General features: G+C 59.6%; 1 protein-coding gene across 2 annotated transcripts in view; it reads left to right on the top strand.

Moving 5' to 3' along the window:
- The window catches only part of SBK1 (SH3 domain binding kinase 1), a 45,362-nt gene extending 27,913 nt beyond the window's left edge, over window positions 1–17,449 (top strand). For both annotated transcript variants that reach the window (XM_033101550.1, XM_033101549.1), the window contains exons 2-4: window positions 13,855–14,087; window positions 15,449–15,651; window positions 16,477–17,449. In XM_033101550.1, coding sequence (XP_032957441.1) covers window positions 13,862–14,087; window positions 15,449–15,651; window positions 16,477–17,310 — 1,263 coding nt within the window. In that variant the 5' untranslated portion in view covers window positions 13,855–13,861 and the 3' untranslated portion in view covers window positions 17,311–17,449. The remainder of the gene's footprint in view (window positions 1–13,854; window positions 14,088–15,448; window positions 15,652–16,476) is intronic.
- Window positions 17,450–18,421: the final 972 nt, after the last annotated feature.

The following is an 18,421-nucleotide window of genomic DNA, read 5'->3' as shown; positions in this document are numbered from 1 at the left end:
AGTAGAGTGTAGAGTCCCCCCCCAAAAAAAAAATGTAAGCCTGGAGCTGTTGGATGCTCGGTTTGGTGGGTATATGCACCCCTCCCCCCAAGGCCAGGATGAGTTCCCAAGTGAAGTCCCCCCCCCCCCCCCCCCCCCCCGGGAGGAGAAGATTTGGGGGTGTATATAGGTAAAGTGGCCTGTAGTGTGTGGCCCTAGGGCTTTGGGTGTGTGTCTTTGTCTGTGAAAGGGAAGGGGTGTGTTGAAGAGAATGAGTGGGAAGCCCTTGTTTTCACTGTGACTCCACGCCCCACCCAGGCCACAGGGGAGGTCTTCACCCTGGCCATACTTTGTGTTCCCTGCAGGACGGGGAGGCGGCAAGCCCTTTCCAAAGTGAGGCGCTGGTTTCTGGAGAGGGGAGGGCGCCTGGATGGAGAGCCATTTCAGGTCACTTTTCTGTCCCCACGTGCCCCAGGGGCAGCAAAGCCCAGGCTTTCCCTTCTTCCGACTCCAGAACACCTGGGGCCAAACCTCAGGTTGGGTCAGTGTGTCCTGGGCAACCGAGTTGGACAGTTCTAGGTTCTCACCTTCGCTCTCCAGGCAGTACACAAAGCAGTACCCCACCTGGCCCTCACTGAGGTCCTGAACCCCAGGCTCATGGAAGAGGAGAGGCCCTGGGGACGTTGTCCCCTGAAATTCTGGATCAGAGATCCCAGAGAAGGGGCTGGACAGTGCCCAGGAAACACACTCTGGGCTCCTGGGGTCTCCAGCAGTCTGTCCTCTCTGAGCCCTCTGCAGGGCTGGGTACAGGTAGCCCCGCCAGGAGTCCCTTTGTTCATTTATTCATTCAGGAAACCTTCAGCTGGTGTCTGTGAAATACCAGGCACCGGAGGCAAGGTCCTTGTCCCCACTTCATTCTGATCCCCTTTCCTGTTCTCATCGGCCCAGGCCACGCTCAGTTGGACCGGCTAGGTGGGCCTGGTCCAGCCCCACTGACCAGTTCTGACGCCAGGTCTGAAGCACCCGATCCCCACCCTGCTGCAGACTCAGGGGCCCTGAGGCTGGGTGGCCAGTTCCTCCTCTTCGCTTCCCAATACCAAGGACCCCCACCCCCACCTACTGCTGCCATTGGCCCAAGAGGGAGGATGTGACCAGCAGGAGAAAAGGGTGGGGGTGCTTCTGGTTAGACCTCTGGCAGCCCCTCCTGCAAATTCAAGGACAGTTGAGGCCACCCCCCTCAGCACAGGCTGTGGGGGAGCCAACTGCCCTGAAGAGTAGGTGACCTTGGACAAGCGTGTGGCATCTCCCAGAGATCATGACAGAGTGGGCCACCCCTTCTGCAGCTGGAGGGGTCGATGCAAATCGTAGTGGGGCCCCAGGAAGCCTCCAGAAGTGTTCCTTCATCTCTGAAGGAGTTTGTTTCCCATAGTGGGTTCCCAGGAGCCCAGGGTCTCATCGTATGACCCACAGGCGAGGGAGTGGAGTGAGAGGCTAAAGAGCAGAGATTTGAGGGGTCAGGGAGTCAGAGCTCCCCTCCTCACAACCTCCCCTCCTCACCAACCTGCAGTGGCTTCCTATTCAGTCTGGACTAAACTGCAGGCAAAGCCGTTTGCAGTGTGGCCCCAAACCACCTCCTGCGTGTCATCTCCCACTGCCACTCTTCACCCTCTGCTTCACCTCTGGCTCATCTCCACGTCCCCTAACTCCCTTCCTCCTTCCCTCCCTCCGCCATGTGCTGTTTCCCCACCTAAAAAGCCTCACCTTGGATGGCTCAGGAGCAATTCTGTGCCTCCAGGTCCCCCTCTGCTCTGACCTGGGCTGGCACGGAGTGGAGAGCTGCATTGGATTGGTGGATGGGTCCGTGGCTGGGAGCCAGCGGCAAGTGTCTGCATGTGCCGTGAGAGTGTGTCCTCACATCTAGACCCATCTGGGCCCAACAGACCCAGAGCTCCAGGGGACGCAACCAGGTCTGCCTGTCCCCACTGCGTCAGCTTTGTCTAACTCCAGACAGAGCCCAGCATGTACAGCACATGTTGTAAAATACAGCTTCTAGACTCATTTTGTTGATCTAAACAGTGTTTTTCTCATATTTGCATTTGTTGCCAATGCTAAAAAAAAAAAAACATTTTAGCAGTTTCACATACAGTTTTACATACAAATATTGATTTTGGGATCCTCTTGAAAAAGCAGATCGTGTTGAGCCCAGGCCAGAGCCAAAGAGTGACAGTGACGCCCTTCTTTAGATCGGGCACCGCTCTCCAGCCTGCCCCAGGTGCCACCTGACCTGTTCACTCATTGACTCGACCTGCTGGCCCCTCCTGGCCCGGGGTGGAGCCAGAAAGGGTTTGCTCTGTGGGTGACCTTTGTCCGCGTGTTTTGCACATGTGCGTGTCCCCTGCCTCCCCCATGACCAAGTTAGAACGTGCACAGAGCACATCCCTGTGGGACCTTAAGGGCATCGACAGCCTGGTCCCACTTTCCACTCCCCTCTTATGCCACTCTCAATGCGAGAAGGATTCAGCCACCCCAGCACCTGTTTCAACTGTCCCACGTGCCCAGGAGTAAAAGCCCAAGGTCTAGGCCCATGTCTTGCTGAAGACTCTGGGGGAGGGCTACTCCCTGGGCCTTAGTTTACCCATGTGGCCGAGAGGAACCAGAAGCTGGAAGCAGTCCCCTTGTTCTAATTTTCTAGGGCTAAGTCCAACCTGCTCTAGTTTGGCTCAGGCAGGAGACATGGGAGCCAGGGGGCAGAAGTCACTCGAAAAGATTGACATTCTCTAAACATGAATGAAACCGGTGGATGTTGCTAAGTAACCTAGCTAGGCCAGGGGCCAGCACCGGCCACCAGGCACTCGGCCTGGCCCTGGATGGAGGTCTACAGCAGCCCGAGGTCGAAGGAGACGGCCGAGCACCGTCGTTGAGAGCACGGGCCCTGCACTCTGCCCGGGTTTGCATCCCACGGAAGCTGCTGTGTGACCTTGGGCAAGTCACTTAGTTTACTCACGTGGAAAACAAGGATAATGCCTACCTCAGGGTTTTCAGGGGGCTTGTGTGAGCTAAAGCGTGAAAAGGGCTAGGACCGAGTCCGGCATGTGAAAAGCGCTTGGTAACTTGGCTCTTATTAAAAGGGCCGCTGGCAAGCGGGAGACCAAGCCTCAGGAAGCACCTTGGTTTTCCTGTAGCGCATCCAAGGAAGCCAGAGGACATTTGGTGCTGTCCCCGTGAAGGGGACGCGGGTGATTGAGAGGCGGTCGTGTGTGGTGTTTAAGAGCGTGGAGCCTGCCTCTGCCCCTGGGGGAGTGGGGTTCAAGCCCGAGGGTCTGTGAGGGGCCTGAGGGGTGGGATGGAGGGCGGCCTGGCCCTGGTTCTGCCATTGAAGCCCTCTTCCTTCCCGGCTCTGCTTTCTAAGTGCTCTGCCCGTCGCTGGGCTTTCTGCCCCAGGTGGATGGGCCTCAGGCCCAGGCCTGGACCAGCACCTCCAATAGACCCAGAGCCTTCCCCCAACTGCCCCCCCATGCCCCTGGTCTCGGGGAGCTCTGGCAGTTAGGCCTAGAGGGGTCAGTTAAAGCCCCCTCCCCTCCCCTGTCCACCCACCCTCCCTTCTCCCCGCCATAGCTTGGCCACAGTCTGAAGAGGGGACAGGCCCAGACTGCCAGCTCAGCCCCCACTCGGGGAGCCATGTAATATGAGGGTTGGAAGGAAGCAAGGGAGCATTTTCCAATGTCAAGTGCTCCACGCCGAGCACGGGCCGTCACTTTCTCACTGAGCCCTGAGACCAGCATTAACCCAGAACAGGGATTGAGCTCAGCTCTGAGCCCCGCAAGGTTGGTGTGTAACTGGCGTCAAACGGCTTGGGTTCAAATCCCACCTCTACCATTCACTGGCTACATGACCTTGGACAAAGCAGTCGTCCTCTGTGCCTCAGTTTCTTCTGATGTAGAATGGGAATAATAACTGCTCCAACTTCCTGGGGTTGTGGATGAAATGAACCGCTTACTGGTTAAGCACTTGTAGCAGTGCCTGCCCGCCAGTGTTTGTTCTTATTACTTCTGCCACACCCTGCCGGGTATGCAAATGAGCTGGTCTGGCGAGGAAGTCGCTGTGACTCCCCACTGCAGAGCTGCCCTCCATGTGGCTTTCGCCAGTCATGAGAGAAGCAGAGAACGTCCCAAATGCCTCTGGGTGTTGGGATGGCACCGAGGGGCACTGCGGAGGGTGGGTACGCCTCCTGCTGATCCGGACCCACAGAGGCTGCAGAAATCCCTGCCCCAGGGCAGTTCCCAGGTCTGTTGCCCACCCCCACCTCAGTAGGGAGCTGGACCCCGTGTGTCTCCGGAGGAGCAGGGGGGCCCACAGTTGACGTGGTTTAGTGGTAAAAAGGACACCATCTAGACCCCGCTGCGTGACCTTGTGCAAGGTGTAACGTCTGTGTGGGGATCGCTCATCTGCAAAGAGTGGATGGTACCAGTACTGGCCGTGTCGGGGTCACGGTGGGGATGAACTGAGTGAATGTGGAAAGTGCTGTGGTGGCACTGAGTACCCACTAAGGGTTCGCTCTTAATATTTGTCCTCAAAAGCTCTGAGCAGAAAGGGAATGGCAGCCCCAATTATACAGGTTAAAAAAAAAAAAAGGAGGCTCAGGGGTGAAGGTCTTGACTCCAGGTTCCATAGCTGGGATTTAGGGAAGAGTCTTCCCACTTTTCCATCACTCACACGGTTTCCAGGGCAACTCCAGCCAAAAGACCCGAGAGGATCTAACCTGGGCTCCGGCTGCAGTCGTCCTGGGCAGATCTGGTGATCGGCTTCCCTGCCCCCTCCTCTGCTCATGTGGGGTGACGGCAGGCAGGCAGGCAGGCAGGCAGGCAGGCAGGCGCGAGCCAGCACAGAGGACTCTACATCTGGGGCCCTCAGGACTCCTCGAAAGCCTCAGCCTTCCCTCCCCGGCTCTGCCCTCAGCCTCACCCCACAGACGGCGGTGGAATGCCCGGGGGCTGGACTCCGGGACTCTGAGCGTCTGAGTGCAAGCTGGGTCGAGGTCCTGCTGTCTCTCTCTCCTCCCCTCAGGGCCTGGCTGGAGCTTGGCGTGAACCTCGCTCAGTGAAAGGTCCTCACTGGGGGCTCCAGGACCCTGCACACTGCCCCCCTCCTTACCTCCACCCTTATCCCCCGCCCCTCACCCTTACCCACCACCCTGCAGCCGTGCTGGCCACCTCGCTGTTCCCTGAGCAAGGCACACCCCCCCACCCACCCCACTCCCCATGCCTCTGCCAAGAAAGCTTTCCCACCGCAGGATCCGCACGCACGCAGCCTTCTCCTCACCTCTCCCTGCTTTGTTTTCTCTTCAGGGCTCCTTACTGTCTGACTTACGTATGCCTCTTATGTATTTTTATTATCGTCTGCCTCCAAACTAGAATATAAGTTCCTTGCAGGCAGGGCTGTTTGTCGGGCTCATGAATGATCGCAGCTCCAAGGACCAAGCACATAGTAGGTGCTCAACAAATACTTATTGAATGTTCTGGAGCCAGACATATATCTCTAAGCCATGTCCTCGCTGTGTGACCCTCGGTCCTCCCTTCTCTGAGTCTCAGTTTCCTGAGCTGGAAGGGGTATACTGCAATGGGAATTATAACAGCAGCTTCTCCTAAGGTGCTTGTGAGGTTTAAATGAGTCAATATACGTAGACATGTAGAGTACTTATACTCTGAGTGTTTCATAAATGTTGGCTATTGTTAATAATACTTTAACCGGCACCGTTATTATCCCCGTTCTCCTGATGAGCAAATGGAGGCACAGAGAGAGAGGGCGACTCATCCCAAGCTTCTGGGCTCCCGGCTCCACAGCTAGGCTGCATCCCGATTCCATTCCTCTATTGGGGCTCGGGGGGGGGAGGAGGTGAGGGCTGTGTCTGGGGAAGGGCTGCTCCCTTCTGGGAGCCTCTGCTCACCCAGCCGTCTCTCTGGTGGACAGTGGCCACTTGCTGTCCACTGCTAGACCCCCGGCCAGGGCCCCAGGGGCTCGCCTGCTGATACCTCTGAGTGCTGGGCTGTCCCCTCACCCAGGCAGCAAGGCCCGTGCCTCCTCCCGTCCCCACGGAGGCTGCCACAGGTAGGCTAGGAGGGGTGAGGCCACGGCTCCCATCACCCCACAGTGCCTGGCTGGGGAGGAGGGCCAAGGAGGCTGGCGAGCCTGTTCCATCCCTGGGTACCAGCTGCGTAGACAGCGTCACAGGCTATTAATAACCACCAGGATGTGCCCCGGGAAGGGCAGACTCTGCCAGCTAGAAGGGGAGGCTGAGCAGAGGCCGGAGCCAGAAGCCGAGCCTGGCAGCAGGGAAGCCCTAAGGCTGTCCCGGTGGGGACGGGAGAGGGAAGAAAGTTGTTCCCAGTTTCTGCTGCTCAATCTTGGGAAAGCCCCATTTCATCCTCTGTCTTCTCACCTGGGAAATACGGTAGCTGGGGTCACATGACCTCCCAAGTCCCTTTCTGGCTCTAGCGGGTTCAGGGGCCACTGGAAAGGCACGTTTGGATATGTTGCCGTTTATTTAACTGATGGACACTTGGGTCGAATCCAGCGTCCCCAGCCCTGGAGGCCCGGGTTCTGATTCTGCGGCACTTCCTCCATCCTTGCTGCCTCGCCTCCCGCACCGGCCTTGCACGTGGTGCGGGCCTGCCCGGGTGCTGTCCACGCCTGTGGTGCTGAACAGTGGGGCCGGAGAGAGGCCTGCGCTGCAAACCAGAGACCAAGAGCAGGGAAGGGGAGCTAGAGCGGTGGAGGTTCCAGGTTCAATCCCTGGCTCCGCCTCTCACCTGCTGAGGGGCCGTGAGAAAGTTGCTTAACCCCTCTGAGCGTCAGCACCCTTATCTGTAAAACGGGGTTGCTACGAAAATTGAATGGCAGCAAACATGTAAAGCGTTGGCATGTTGGGAAAATAAGTGATACTTTTTACTCTATCGTTCTAGAAACAGTAAGCATAGTTGTTAGGCTTTTGGACATTGCAATGATAACGCCTGGATTTGAATCCTGGTTCTGCCACTTACTGGATAATCTTGGTCAGGTGACATGACCCCCCCCCGTGCCTCAGTTTCCTCTTCTATAATTTGGCGTGAAGAATAGTCCCTGTGTCATAGGCTGCGGTGAGGACTGGATGACCGCTTCCATTGCTGCTGTGCTTGGGGCGGGGGCTGCAGACACTCTGGCCTCCAGCCCAGCCCTGCCGCGGACTTTCTATGTGATTTTGAGCAAATCACTGTTCTCTTCTGGCCATCAGCCTCCACAGCTGTAAAACGGAGCTGACGATACCCCCACACAAGCCCCCGGGAAAATAGCTCTGTGCCCACAGGGTCACATTCAGGAAAAGCCACGATATAAAAAGTTACAACTTCCCAAACATGCAAAGAATTATTCACCCAGCATTTGTCACACCCTGGCTACGTGTTAGAAATAGCAAGATGATTAAGGCATGAGGCCGGCTTTCAAGGAGCTCTTGGGTTTCTTGCTGAATCGGTAATCCCCTTCCAGACTCATTCAGGTGTCACTTCCTCCAGGAAGCCATTCCAATCCCCACTGCCAGTGCCCTGACCATTGCCTCCCTGGCCTCTGGTTACCTGCCTCCGTAATTTGTAGGCTTGTACCCTCTATCTGCTGTACGTCACTCTGACCTCCTTGCCCCGTGCCAGCACCCAGCATGGTGCCTGGACTGGAGTAGATATGCGTATGCAGGCTTTAGGTTGCAAGTGGCATCAACTCCACTCAAACCAGCTTAAGCCAAAAGGGAAATGTTTTGATTTCATGAAACAAATGTTCAGGGATATAACTGGCCTTCGGCACACCTGACTGAGGCGTTCAAGACCATCGGAAATCTCCCCATCTTGCAGCTCTGCGTATCTCTCTGTTGCCTCATTCTCAGGCAGGCTCTCCCATCCTGGTGGCAAAACCAGCCCCCAACAGCTCCAGGCCTGTGTCCCCCAGCCTTGCAGCCCGGGGGTCAGAAGGCCTCCCTTTCCTGGAAGCTACAGCAAAAGTCCTAGGGCAAGACCTCAGTGGGTCACCGTGGGTCACGTGTTCGTCTCTGAACCAGTCACAGTGACCCCGTGGTGGGATGGGTCCCTGGGCCTGGCCTGCCCCGCAAGCCGGGGTGGAGACAACCTTACTGAGCCGGGAGAGGCCATTCCCTGAAGAGGGGAAATGGGTGCTGAGCAGGAAAAAACATCACAGGCCCGTTCAGGACAGCACTGAAAATGCGTGAGCTACGCAAGAGCCGGTCCGATCTGCTCTCCAGAAAACTGATCTGACCATGCGTCTAGGGGGTTGGAGGGGAGGAATGGGGAGGCAGGCGAGGGGAGATGTGGGGGTGTGCAGAGCTGACTCAGCCACGCAGGCGAAGGGAATGACGCGCCAGCGCCCCTCACTTTACAGAGAAGCAAAGTGAAGCAGGTGAGAGAGTGGAGGGGCTCCCTGTCTCCGCTCGGTACCTGCAGTCCCATCTGGGGGCTGCTTTTTCACAGTGACTTGTAGTAATACCGACCCAGAGAGGCGACTCACCCAGGAACAGTCATCCCTTCAGTGGCAACCCTCCAGCGGGGGCTTTGTTAAGGATCCCCTTGGGGTTTGCCTCTGCCGACTAAGGGACAGCATAGGTCCAGGGACCAGAGGGAGGGGACAGAGCCTCTTAGAATCCAGGAGTGAGAGTCACAAAGGTCTGACTGCCATCGCTTGGTCTAACCTCGTCCTCCACTCATCACGGATTCAGTATCTGCCTGTCAACCCCCCACACACACCCCACCCGTGACGGGGACTGAGCACCCTCATTCTGAGCTGCTGTCTGCCTGAGTCTGCCTTCAGAAGCCACGAAGGATAGAGTGCTGGGATCTGAAGCCTGGTAGCCTGAGTTCAAATCCCAGCTGGGCCAATGGGTAGCCCCTGGGCCGGTCCCTTAGCTCATCTGTGCCTCAGTGTCCCTGCCTATGAAATGGGGGTAGTTGTAGCAGTGCCTGCCTCCCAGTCCTGTGATTGTTAAATGATTTAATCCACAGTGTTAGCGCAGCACCTGGCATGTGATAAATGCTCGATCAGTATGTACCAGTGTTAGTATTCTGCCACGAGACAGGAAAGGGACAGGCCCCCTGGTTCTCCCCCTGGCCATCCTCCATCTGCTCCTTTGATTGGATTCTTGTCATTTGGCTGCCAGTGTTATTACCTTGTCTGGCACACCTGGCAGTCGGACACACTGGGGTTCACATCTTACTCTTTTGCTCACTTGCCACATAACCCTTGAATGAAGTGGCGCTCCAGCTTCTGTGACGAATAAGCCCCTGTATGGCGGCAGCCTCACACAGCAGAAGTTTGCTTCTGGCTCAGCTAAAATGCAGAGCGGATAAGCGTCAGCAGGAGGCCCCCCACAGCCCGGCTCCCCCTGTCTTGTGGCTCCACTGTCTTTTTAGGGTCTTGGCGTCTATACCCAAACCAGCGTTCCGAAGAGAGAATGCAGAAACTCCCCCTTCTTAAAAGCCCCAGCTTAGCAGTGACACACGTCATGTCTGTTCACATACCTTTGGGGAAAGCCAGTCCCGTGTCCCCACCTGGACACAAGGGAGGCAAGACACGCAGTTCCCTGCTGCCGGCCGCCAGCCAGCAACGGCTCTGTATTACAGAGAAGGGAACCGTTTGGTGGACGGTTGGCTGTGTGTGCTGTAACCATAGTGTACACCTCTCGCACTATAAAACAGAAAGCATCACTTGATTGTGGCCGCGCCACACATTTACTAAAATCACTGAATTGTGCCCTTACTTTGGGAGAATTTTGTGCTACGTAAGTTATACCTCAGTTAAGCTGTTTTTAAGAAATAGGAAGTAGGTCTCCCCTTCCCCTCGGGACTGGTGAGGACTCAGTGACTGAAGTTTTGCCAAGCTGGCACTGTGTATATGTGAGCCCAAGGGGTTCCGAAGTAAGCCTGAGTCGGGTTATGCGTTGGGTGTAGTTTTCACAGGGCGCCCAGCTCGAATGGCCTGCCAACAGGAAGCCATGCAGTTCAGCCTTGCTTCTTGCTGGGGAAACCCTCCCCCACTTCTGTGGCCCTGCCAGCATGTGGCAGAAGACCCCACCCCCAGGGCCAGAGCCTCTGTGGTCAGAGCCACAACGGCTGCCATGAAAAGTGGGTGACACCCTCCTGCCTTCCGCAACAGAGGTAGGAAACCGAGGGCCTCCCTTGGGGCCCCCGAGGACATCCATTGAAGGGCGAGTCACGTGGGGTCCCCTGGGTGTTGTCAGCTGGAGTGTGAACAGAGGCAGTGCCAGCGCCCGGGGTCAGCCAGGGGCCTCCCCGCCTGCTGCCGGGAGGTTCACGGCCACCCAGCCCACAACGGAAGTGACACGCTGGTGAAGGTAAAACTCTTTTAGGTCAAGTTCCCTGCTGTTGCCACACAAATGCCTCCAGGGACTCATGAGGCAGGGGTGTTGATTCGCTCTGGGCTCCAGTGCCCACCTGCAGAGAGGAGCTGGTCCCCACCGCCTGGGCCGCTGTGAGGACTAAGCGAGTTAATACACTGAAGCAGCTCACCAGGACCCACGCATGCGTGGCTGAGGCCCTGCCCTCTTCCAGCCTCAGTTTCCCGCTTGGATACTGAGGGGTCTGGAGGAGAGGCTCCAACACGCTGACTTGGGAAAACATAGTAGTGAAAGCGCCCATTCTCGAGCCATCCCAGCACGAGCTGTCTGCTCCTGGGCACGTTATTTGGTCCCTGCGCCGCCCTCTTTCTGCTGTGGGGGTGACAGCACCCCCCTCACGGAGCTGTGAGGGTGAGATGAGTTCATCCCTGGAACAGGGCCTGACACGTGTGTACCATGTAAGTGTTAGCTGCTGCTCTTCTTATTATTTTCTTCATTGTATGAGGTGGAAACTGAGGCCCAGAGAAGAGCTGTGACTCGCTCAAGGTCACCCAGCTAAGCAGTGGTGCACGTGAGGTCCAGGCCGCGCCTGCTGCGCCCCAAGGCCATGCCATTCCCATTGCTCCCTGCTGCACCTCCTGCCACGTGTGTCGTAACTGGGTCAGAGGCAGCGTGTACCTGGGGGGATGACGCAGCAGCAGGGACCGTGTATAGATTAGTTCCTTGTCACCCGCTGACACCTTGCAGAGAACAGGCCTGAGAGGGAGAGGAGGGAGCGGGCAGTAGGGATGACCCCCAAAACTGGACCCTAGGAACCAAGGGAAGGGATGAGGGCGAGTTGATCTGACGTCGTCCCAGCCCTCGGGGCTCATGGCGTGTTGACGGGGACAGATGGGAAACCGCGGAGAATAACCCAAGATATTCCACAGGGGCCCTGAGAGAGACACACCCTGTCTGAATGCTGGGGCGGCAGGCAAGGCTTCCTGGAGGTTGGGACCTGAGGGTAATGACACCCAGGGGTTGGGGTGTGAGGGAGGAGGTGCGGGCCGGCAGTGGGAACAGTGCAGGAGACGGGCAGTGCCGCTCAGTGTGCAGAGTCTGAGTGGAGCCTGGGCTGAGGGGCAGGCGTGGGGCCCGAACCCACCCCTGCCCGGTGCCCACCCCGGACAAGTCTGAGGCCAAAGCAGCAGGAGGAGCCAGGCACCATCAGGGCTTCTAGGTCAAGGTCCCAAGGGATGTGGAAACAGACATGAACTGTTGTGGCCAAAGCCCGAAGTGCGAGCGTTGCACACCTGTGTACACGCGCCTGCACCCACGTGGCCCCCCCACCTCAGCAGCCCTGGGGGGTCCACACACATCAGAAGTAGGGCAGCAGAGCCGCCCAGCGTATCTCCCTGGCAGGCAGGGCAAAGAGGACGGACGTGTGCTCATCAGCGCCCCTCGGGGGAGCCCCGCTTCACTGAAGGACCCGGCACACAAGCCTCAGCGCCCCCCACTGCACAAGAGCCATTGCCTCGCCTCTCCCTCGGGATCCGCTCCCCCAGGCAGTGGGTGGACTCCTTCCAGCTCTGAAACCAGGGAAGACTAGTCGGGAGGTGTCACCCACTTCAGCCCAGGTGGTGGCTGCAGCTCGAGGGGCCAGTGCTGTCCAGCCCAGAGCTGGGGCTGCATAGATTTGGTGACGGTGCTATGGCAGGATCCCACACACATGGTGACACAGGGAGGGGGGTGCAGGACCAGGTCTGGGACATGAGTTAGAGACACGAGGCCGCTTGTGTTGCGTTTCAGATGGATAGGAGAGGAAAACGAGCAGGCAGAGAGGTTCTGTCAGAACAGGCTTGTTCATGAGCGGAGGGGAAGGGGACTGAATGGGCAGCAGGAGCCTGAGGAAGCAGGGGGGCGGGAGGAGGGCTCCCTGCTCCCCCAGCCAGCTGGAGGACGCGCAGATGGAGCTCCGTGTGGGACTGGGTGGGAGGCCAGGAAGTTCCCTCCTGATGTTTCTCTCCCTGTGAAGTGGGAGGCTGGGTCGTGCAGCGAGGGAAGGGGAAAGCAGAGGAGGAGAGGAGGGTTTGGGGTAGAAGGGGAGCGGCGGGGATGCCAGGCCCCTGCGCCACGCCTCTGGCCACACTCAGCCCGAGAATGACCACACCAGTGAGCACACAGCCACACCTGACCCTGACCGTGATGGAGCACGTACTGTGAACCAGGCACTAAGCATTTCACGTCTGTTAACGCACTGAATCCTCACAACAGCCCAGAGGGAGAAGGGGTTCTTCTATCCTTTTTAATTGATGGGAAACCGAGGCACAGAGAGATGAAGTAACTCGCTAGCCAACCAGCTAGCAAGAGCTAAGGTTCAAACCCGCTGTCTGGCTCCAAGTCTGCTTTCTCTTGGAGCCTTGGGTGGTCCTGCAGGGCTGGCTGTGGAGTGCTGGGTGACGCACCTGGGACCGGAGGCAGGGGGAGTGAGGGGAGGGCAGAGGAGGCAGCCTGCGGGGCCAGCCTGGAGGGGCTTCTAGGGGATTCGGTGCCAGCCTCCTGCTCCTACACAAACAGGCTCACAACACACGCATCCCTGCTCCTGGAGGTTCAGCCGCTCAGTCTAACCCTCCCCCATCAGACAGACAAGAAACACAAGCCCCAGGACGTTCACTGCGCCCCAAGCCCAGACTCCCCGCTGCAGCTCTGTCCCCCAACACCATCTGGAGGCAAACTCAGCGCCTCTGAGGGGTGGGTGCATCCAGGAAGCCCACCCAGCTTGTGTGGACGCTGAGGGGTCAGGCAGGCCGTGAATGGGGAGGCCGGGGCCCGGCGGGGTCCTGGGCCCACAGCCATGCTGTGTGTACCTGACGGCGTGGCGGGGTTGTGTGTGGTGGGTGTGTGACCGTATCTGCTCCAGCCTGCCACTTTTCTGAGGCTACAGGCCTGCGGTATTTGATACTGTGACCTCTCCCCTCTGGCCTCGTCTCCCTACCCTCTGCCTTATTTTCTCTGCAGCCCCATCACCTTTTCTCACAATATAGAATTCCTGTGTTCACCATCCATCCCCCCCAGAACGGAAGTCCCCTAAGGCAGAGTGCTTACCTGTTCGCTTAGGGCTGTGTCCCCAGGGCTCTGAACGGCACCTGAGCAACCTGAGCAACCGCAGGTGTGGTTAACACTTGTGAAGGGGTGCATTCGTGTGAACTGAGTCTATGGCACGTCTTTGTGTGAGAATCGTCCCTGACACTGTGTCTAGATGACAGCATGAGACAAACAGGCCGGCGGTCCCCAAGTGCCCCCACCCCCAGGGTGGCAGGGACAGGCGCTTGCTCAGCCTGAAGCTTTGGGGAAAGGTGATGCAGCAGAGATGCTTGTCGCCCCCTCGTGGCCATCTTGGGCCTGGCATCCAGCCTCAGCCCCAGGGATCCTGGCTGCTGGGGAGGGAAGAGGTGGGTGAAGGAGGGGGCCCTGGCCTGATATCACACTCCATGCCAAACCCCCCACAACAGGGAGAAGATGAGCACGGGCTGCCCAGAGCCCGAGCCACCCCACTCCTTGCCCTGCTGTGGGCCAGGGACTGCCCCAGGACTGGGTGTAGGCGTGCCCCTCCTCACTGAAGACATGCAGGCGCTGACCCTCCGAACCCTGGCCGCTAGTGACGTCACCAAGCACTACGAACTCGTCCGCGAGCTGGGCAAAGGCACCTACGGGAAGGTGGACCTGGTGGCCTACAAGGGCACAGGTGAGTGTGCAGGGTGGCTCGTTTGAAGGCTGGGCTAGGGACTTCACTGGGCTCTCTAGTGCTCTCTGCAGGGGTCAGGCCAGCAGGACACAGAGTGGCCCAGGGAGGAGGAGACCAGGCAGAGCGCCCAGACTGGAGGGTGGGCTGCTTGCAGGACACCAAAGCTGCCTTTGGGACACCAAGGGGATGCAGCCAGGGGCATCTGGAGCTCAGGAGGTCAAGGTCAGGGCTGGCAGTGATGTTTGGGGCATCACCAGCATATCGGTGATAGCTGACCCCAGGGAGAGGACAGAGCTGAGGGTGGGTTCTCCAGAACAGGGCACTGTGCTTAAAGAGGGGTAGGAAATGACCCTGTGAGGATGTGTGGCCACGTCCCTTTCTCAGGTGAAGACACAGACCCAGAGAGAGTCAGTCACTCAGCCAAGGTCGTACATAGGGTCTGAATGAGGATGAGACCCCAGTCATCAGCTCCAGAGCCTTCTGGCTTAACCACTGAGCTTGATGCCTTCCCCACCCTGTAGGCTCACAGCCAAGCCCCATTCACTCAGTCAGGAATGGGGGCTGCACGGGCTACCACACCTGCACACAGCTGGGACAGGTGGCTCTGCCAACTGAGAGCAACCAGAGGAGCACTAGACAGGGTCACATGAGCTTTGCCACTCGCTTGCTGTGTGACCTTAGGCAAGTAGCTCAGCCTCTCTGTGCCTAGGTTTCCTCCTCTGTAAAATACGATGGCATTAGCGCCCAGCTCATAGGGTCATTATGAGGAATGAGTTGTGAGTGTGAATTGCTGAAGGCAAGGCCTGTGGTAAGTGCTCTGTGGACACATGCGTGTGTCACATTGCTGTGTCACCAGGTGGGTACAGGTCGGGCACATAGGCCCTGCAAGCCCTCACCTCTCAGCGTCTAATTCCTTCCTATTCATTCATCCATTCAACAAACATTTGTTGAGCACCTACTATGCGCCCGACGCTTGTGGCCACCGGAGAAACAACAATGAACAAAACAAAGGCCCCTGCCCCCGGGAAGCTGTGTCCCAGTGGGGGCAGACAGATGAGATCACTGAGGACAGAGCACATCAGGAAGAGCGTGTGAGAGTGCGGGGGCGCAGCGGGCGCCCTCCTCCAAGGCTGCCGGCTGGGTGCGGGAGGCCCAGCCTGAGCCCTGACTTGCCCCATGGCTTCTGACAAGTGCGGCCGCCTTGTGGGGTCTGTTTCCTGCCTGTAAGATGAGGACTGTAAGCCGTGCCCGCTGGGCCCCCTCGTGCCCTGTGGCTGGGACAAGATGTGCAGACGCGCATGGGGATGTGTCGGGTCCAGGAGGGCAAGGGAGGGGCGCCTTCACCACTGTTGCCCCACCAGGCACGAAAATGGCGCTGAAGTTCGTGAACAAGAGCAAGACCAAGCTGAAGAACTTCCTGCGAGAGGTGAGCATCACCAACAGCCTGTCCTCCAGCCCCTTCATCATCAAGGTCTTCGACGTGGTGTTCGAGACCGAGGACTGCTACGTCTTCGCGCAGGAGTACGCGCCGGCCGGGGACCTGTTTGACATCATTCCTCCACAGGTACGTGCGGCGGGGGCTGAGGGAGGGGCCCCAGGAGTCAGGCCGCTCATTTAACCAATGAGTCTTTATTGAGCACCTACTGTATGTCAGTCACTGTTTGGGGGCTGAGGACTCATAGCCTACAAGGCCAGGGCCCTGCTCCGGGCCTATGGGGGACACAGACACTTGGCAATAAGCCACGTGACAGACTGCGATGAGCCCTGGAAGGAAGCAGCCCGAGTGGCGGCGGAAGTCCATCCGCAAAGGACTGGGGGTGGGGGACAAAAACGGGAGGCAGCAAGGCCACCAGAGGCTTCCCAGACGAGGGGCCCTGGAGTAGGAACAGTGCCACCAGCATTCCAGACACCGAGCTTTGCAACGGGCCAGCGCCAGGTTTGACTCTGCTCTGCCGCCTACGGGATAAGTGACAAGGCCTCTGGGAGCCTCAGTGTCCCTACCAGGGAAATGGGCGCTGTGAGGATTTGAGACACCCCTAGATGGGGCTATTAACGCAGCGCCTGGCCCACAAGAGGTGCTCAGTACCCCGTCAGTCGCTGCAGTTATTGGGGGGAAAACGGGGAAGTGAAAAATGATGGGGCCAGACAGGGAGCTGGAGATGCCCAGGTAGGGTGGGGGAGGGTAGCCGGTTCTAAGATGGGGGCGGGGCCGCAGGAGAGGCCAGGCCCCGAGGGTGGTGGGACCAGGGAGTGGGACCTGAGCGGCAGCACCAGCTGGCTGGTCGTGGTGGTGGTGGTGAAGGTGGAGGGGTGAATGGAAGGACAAGGACCGAGTTGGGGGAGGGGCTTGTGGCCCTGAGCTGGTCCCCGTCCCTGTCCCCTGCCCCAGGTGGGGCTCCCCGAGGACACGGTGAAGCGGTGCGTGCAGCAGCTGGGCCTGGCGCTGGACTTCATGCACGGGCGGCAGCTGGTGCACCGCGACATCAAGCCGGAGAACGTGCTGCTGTTCGACCGCGAGTGCCGCCGCGTGAAGCTGGCCGACTTCGGCATGACGCGCCGCGTGGGCTGCCGCGTGAAGCGGGTCAGCGGCACCATCCCGTACACGGCGCCCGAGGTGTGCCAGGCGGGCCGCGCCGACGGCCTGGCGGTGGACACGGGCGTGGACGTGTGGGCCTTCGGCGTGCTCATCTTCTGCGTGCTCACCGGCAACTTCCCGTGGGAGGCGGCCTCGGGCTCGGACGCCTTCTTCGAGGAGTTCGTGCGCTGGCAGCGCGGCCGCCTGCCCGGGCTGCCCTCGCAGTGGCGCCGCTTCACCGAGCCCGCGCTGCGCATGTTCCAGCGGCTGCTGGCGCTCGAGCCCGAGCGGCGCGGCCCCGCCAAGGAGGTCTTCCGCTTCCTCAAGCACGAGCTCACGTCCGAGCTGCGGCGCCGGCCCTCGCACCGGGCTCGCAAGCCGGCGGGGGACCGCGCGCCGCCCGCGGGGCCGCTGCGCCTCGAGGCGCCGGGGCCTCTCAAGCGCACGGTGCTGACGGAGAGCGGCAGCGGCTCCCGGCCCTCGCCCCCCGCGGTCGGCCCCGTCCCGGTCCCCGTCCCGGTCCCAGTGCCGGTGCCCGTGCCCGACGCTGGCCTGGCCCCGCCGGGGCCCCCTAGCAGGACCGATGGCCGCCCGGACAAGAGCAAGGGGCAGGTGGTGCTGGCCACGGCCATTGAGATCTGCGTCTAAGGCGCCAGGCCGCCCTCGGGCCGGCGTGTGCGCGCAGCCCGGCCAGGCGCTGAAGGCGCCCTGGGCCCGCGCCAAGCCCGGGGTGTCGGCCGCAGCGACACCCAGCAGCCCCTCAGCGGCAGGAGGGAATAGTGCTAGACTAGGCAGGACAGCAGGCCGGGCGCCCCCCCAGCCGCGGGGCTGGCAAGAGCCACCAAAAGGCCCCTGGCCCGGCCTGTGTGGCAGGGGCCTGGCCCACAGCAGCCGAGCCCCGCAGACCCGAGGATTCAGAGGACCCCCCCACACCCACACAAACACACCAGGAGCCAGGAAGCTTGTGGGCCGACAACTCCCTGAACCCTGAAACCCTGACCAGTTGCTCCTGGCCCTTTGCACCCCTGGCACACCATCCTGCAGCCCCATCCCAGGTCCTGCCCTCCTGCCCCCTCCACACACGCCCTGGGCACAAAGTGACTGAAGTGTTGGGGCAGAGAAGGGGCGTAGGGCCCCTAGGCGCTGGCTGCAGGGAGGACAGTGAGCTCAGGGCTTGTGTCCTGCCCTTCCTGGGAGGCTGCACGGGAGAGGCCAGGCCCCCTGCAAAATGTATCACGTGTCCGGATATTACAAAATGTGTGCAGGCACAGGCCCCGGGAATCTAGTGACTGCCCCCAAGCCCTTCCCCTATGAGGACACAGCTAGGGAGGAGGGCAGCTGGCCTCAGGCCACACAGCCGCTGAGGTAGCGCTCTGGCACCCCTCCTCCTCCTCCCCAGGGGCCAGAAGGGCTCCCCGGGCAGAGCCCTCAGCTGCGCCAGCATCCCTAGGGCAGGGAAGGAAGCTCAGAGCCTGCAGTGGGACCCAGCTCCCTGCCAGCTCCACCTTCCCCAGGCCCAGGGAACCTCTCAGATCTCTGTCCTTGAAGCCCAGCCCAGATGGCGGCCTGAGCTTTGGCGGCAGCGAGGTGAATTTCTCCTGGGTTTCTGCTGGGGTCCAACATGTCAGCCTCGGGCTGACCCTGTCCTCACACCTCCCACGGTTCTGGTCCTGGAGTGTGCCACTTGTGGTTACGAGAACGGGGTGCGGAGGCAACGTGAGGGCCGTGAGTGCTGGGCGTGTGCAGGGGGAGCGCCCAG

The sequence above is a fragment of the Rhinolophus ferrumequinum genome (assembly GCF_004115265.2).
Source record: "Rhinolophus ferrumequinum isolate MPI-CBG mRhiFer1 chromosome 15 unlocalized genomic scaffold, mRhiFer1_v1.p scaffold_54_arrow_ctg1_1, whole genome shotgun sequence".
Lineage (NCBI taxonomy): Eukaryota > Metazoa > Chordata > Mammalia > Chiroptera > Rhinolophidae > Rhinolophus > Rhinolophus ferrumequinum.
Note: the sequence above shows the minus strand (reverse complement) of the source record. Positions and strands in the feature narration are given on the sequence as shown.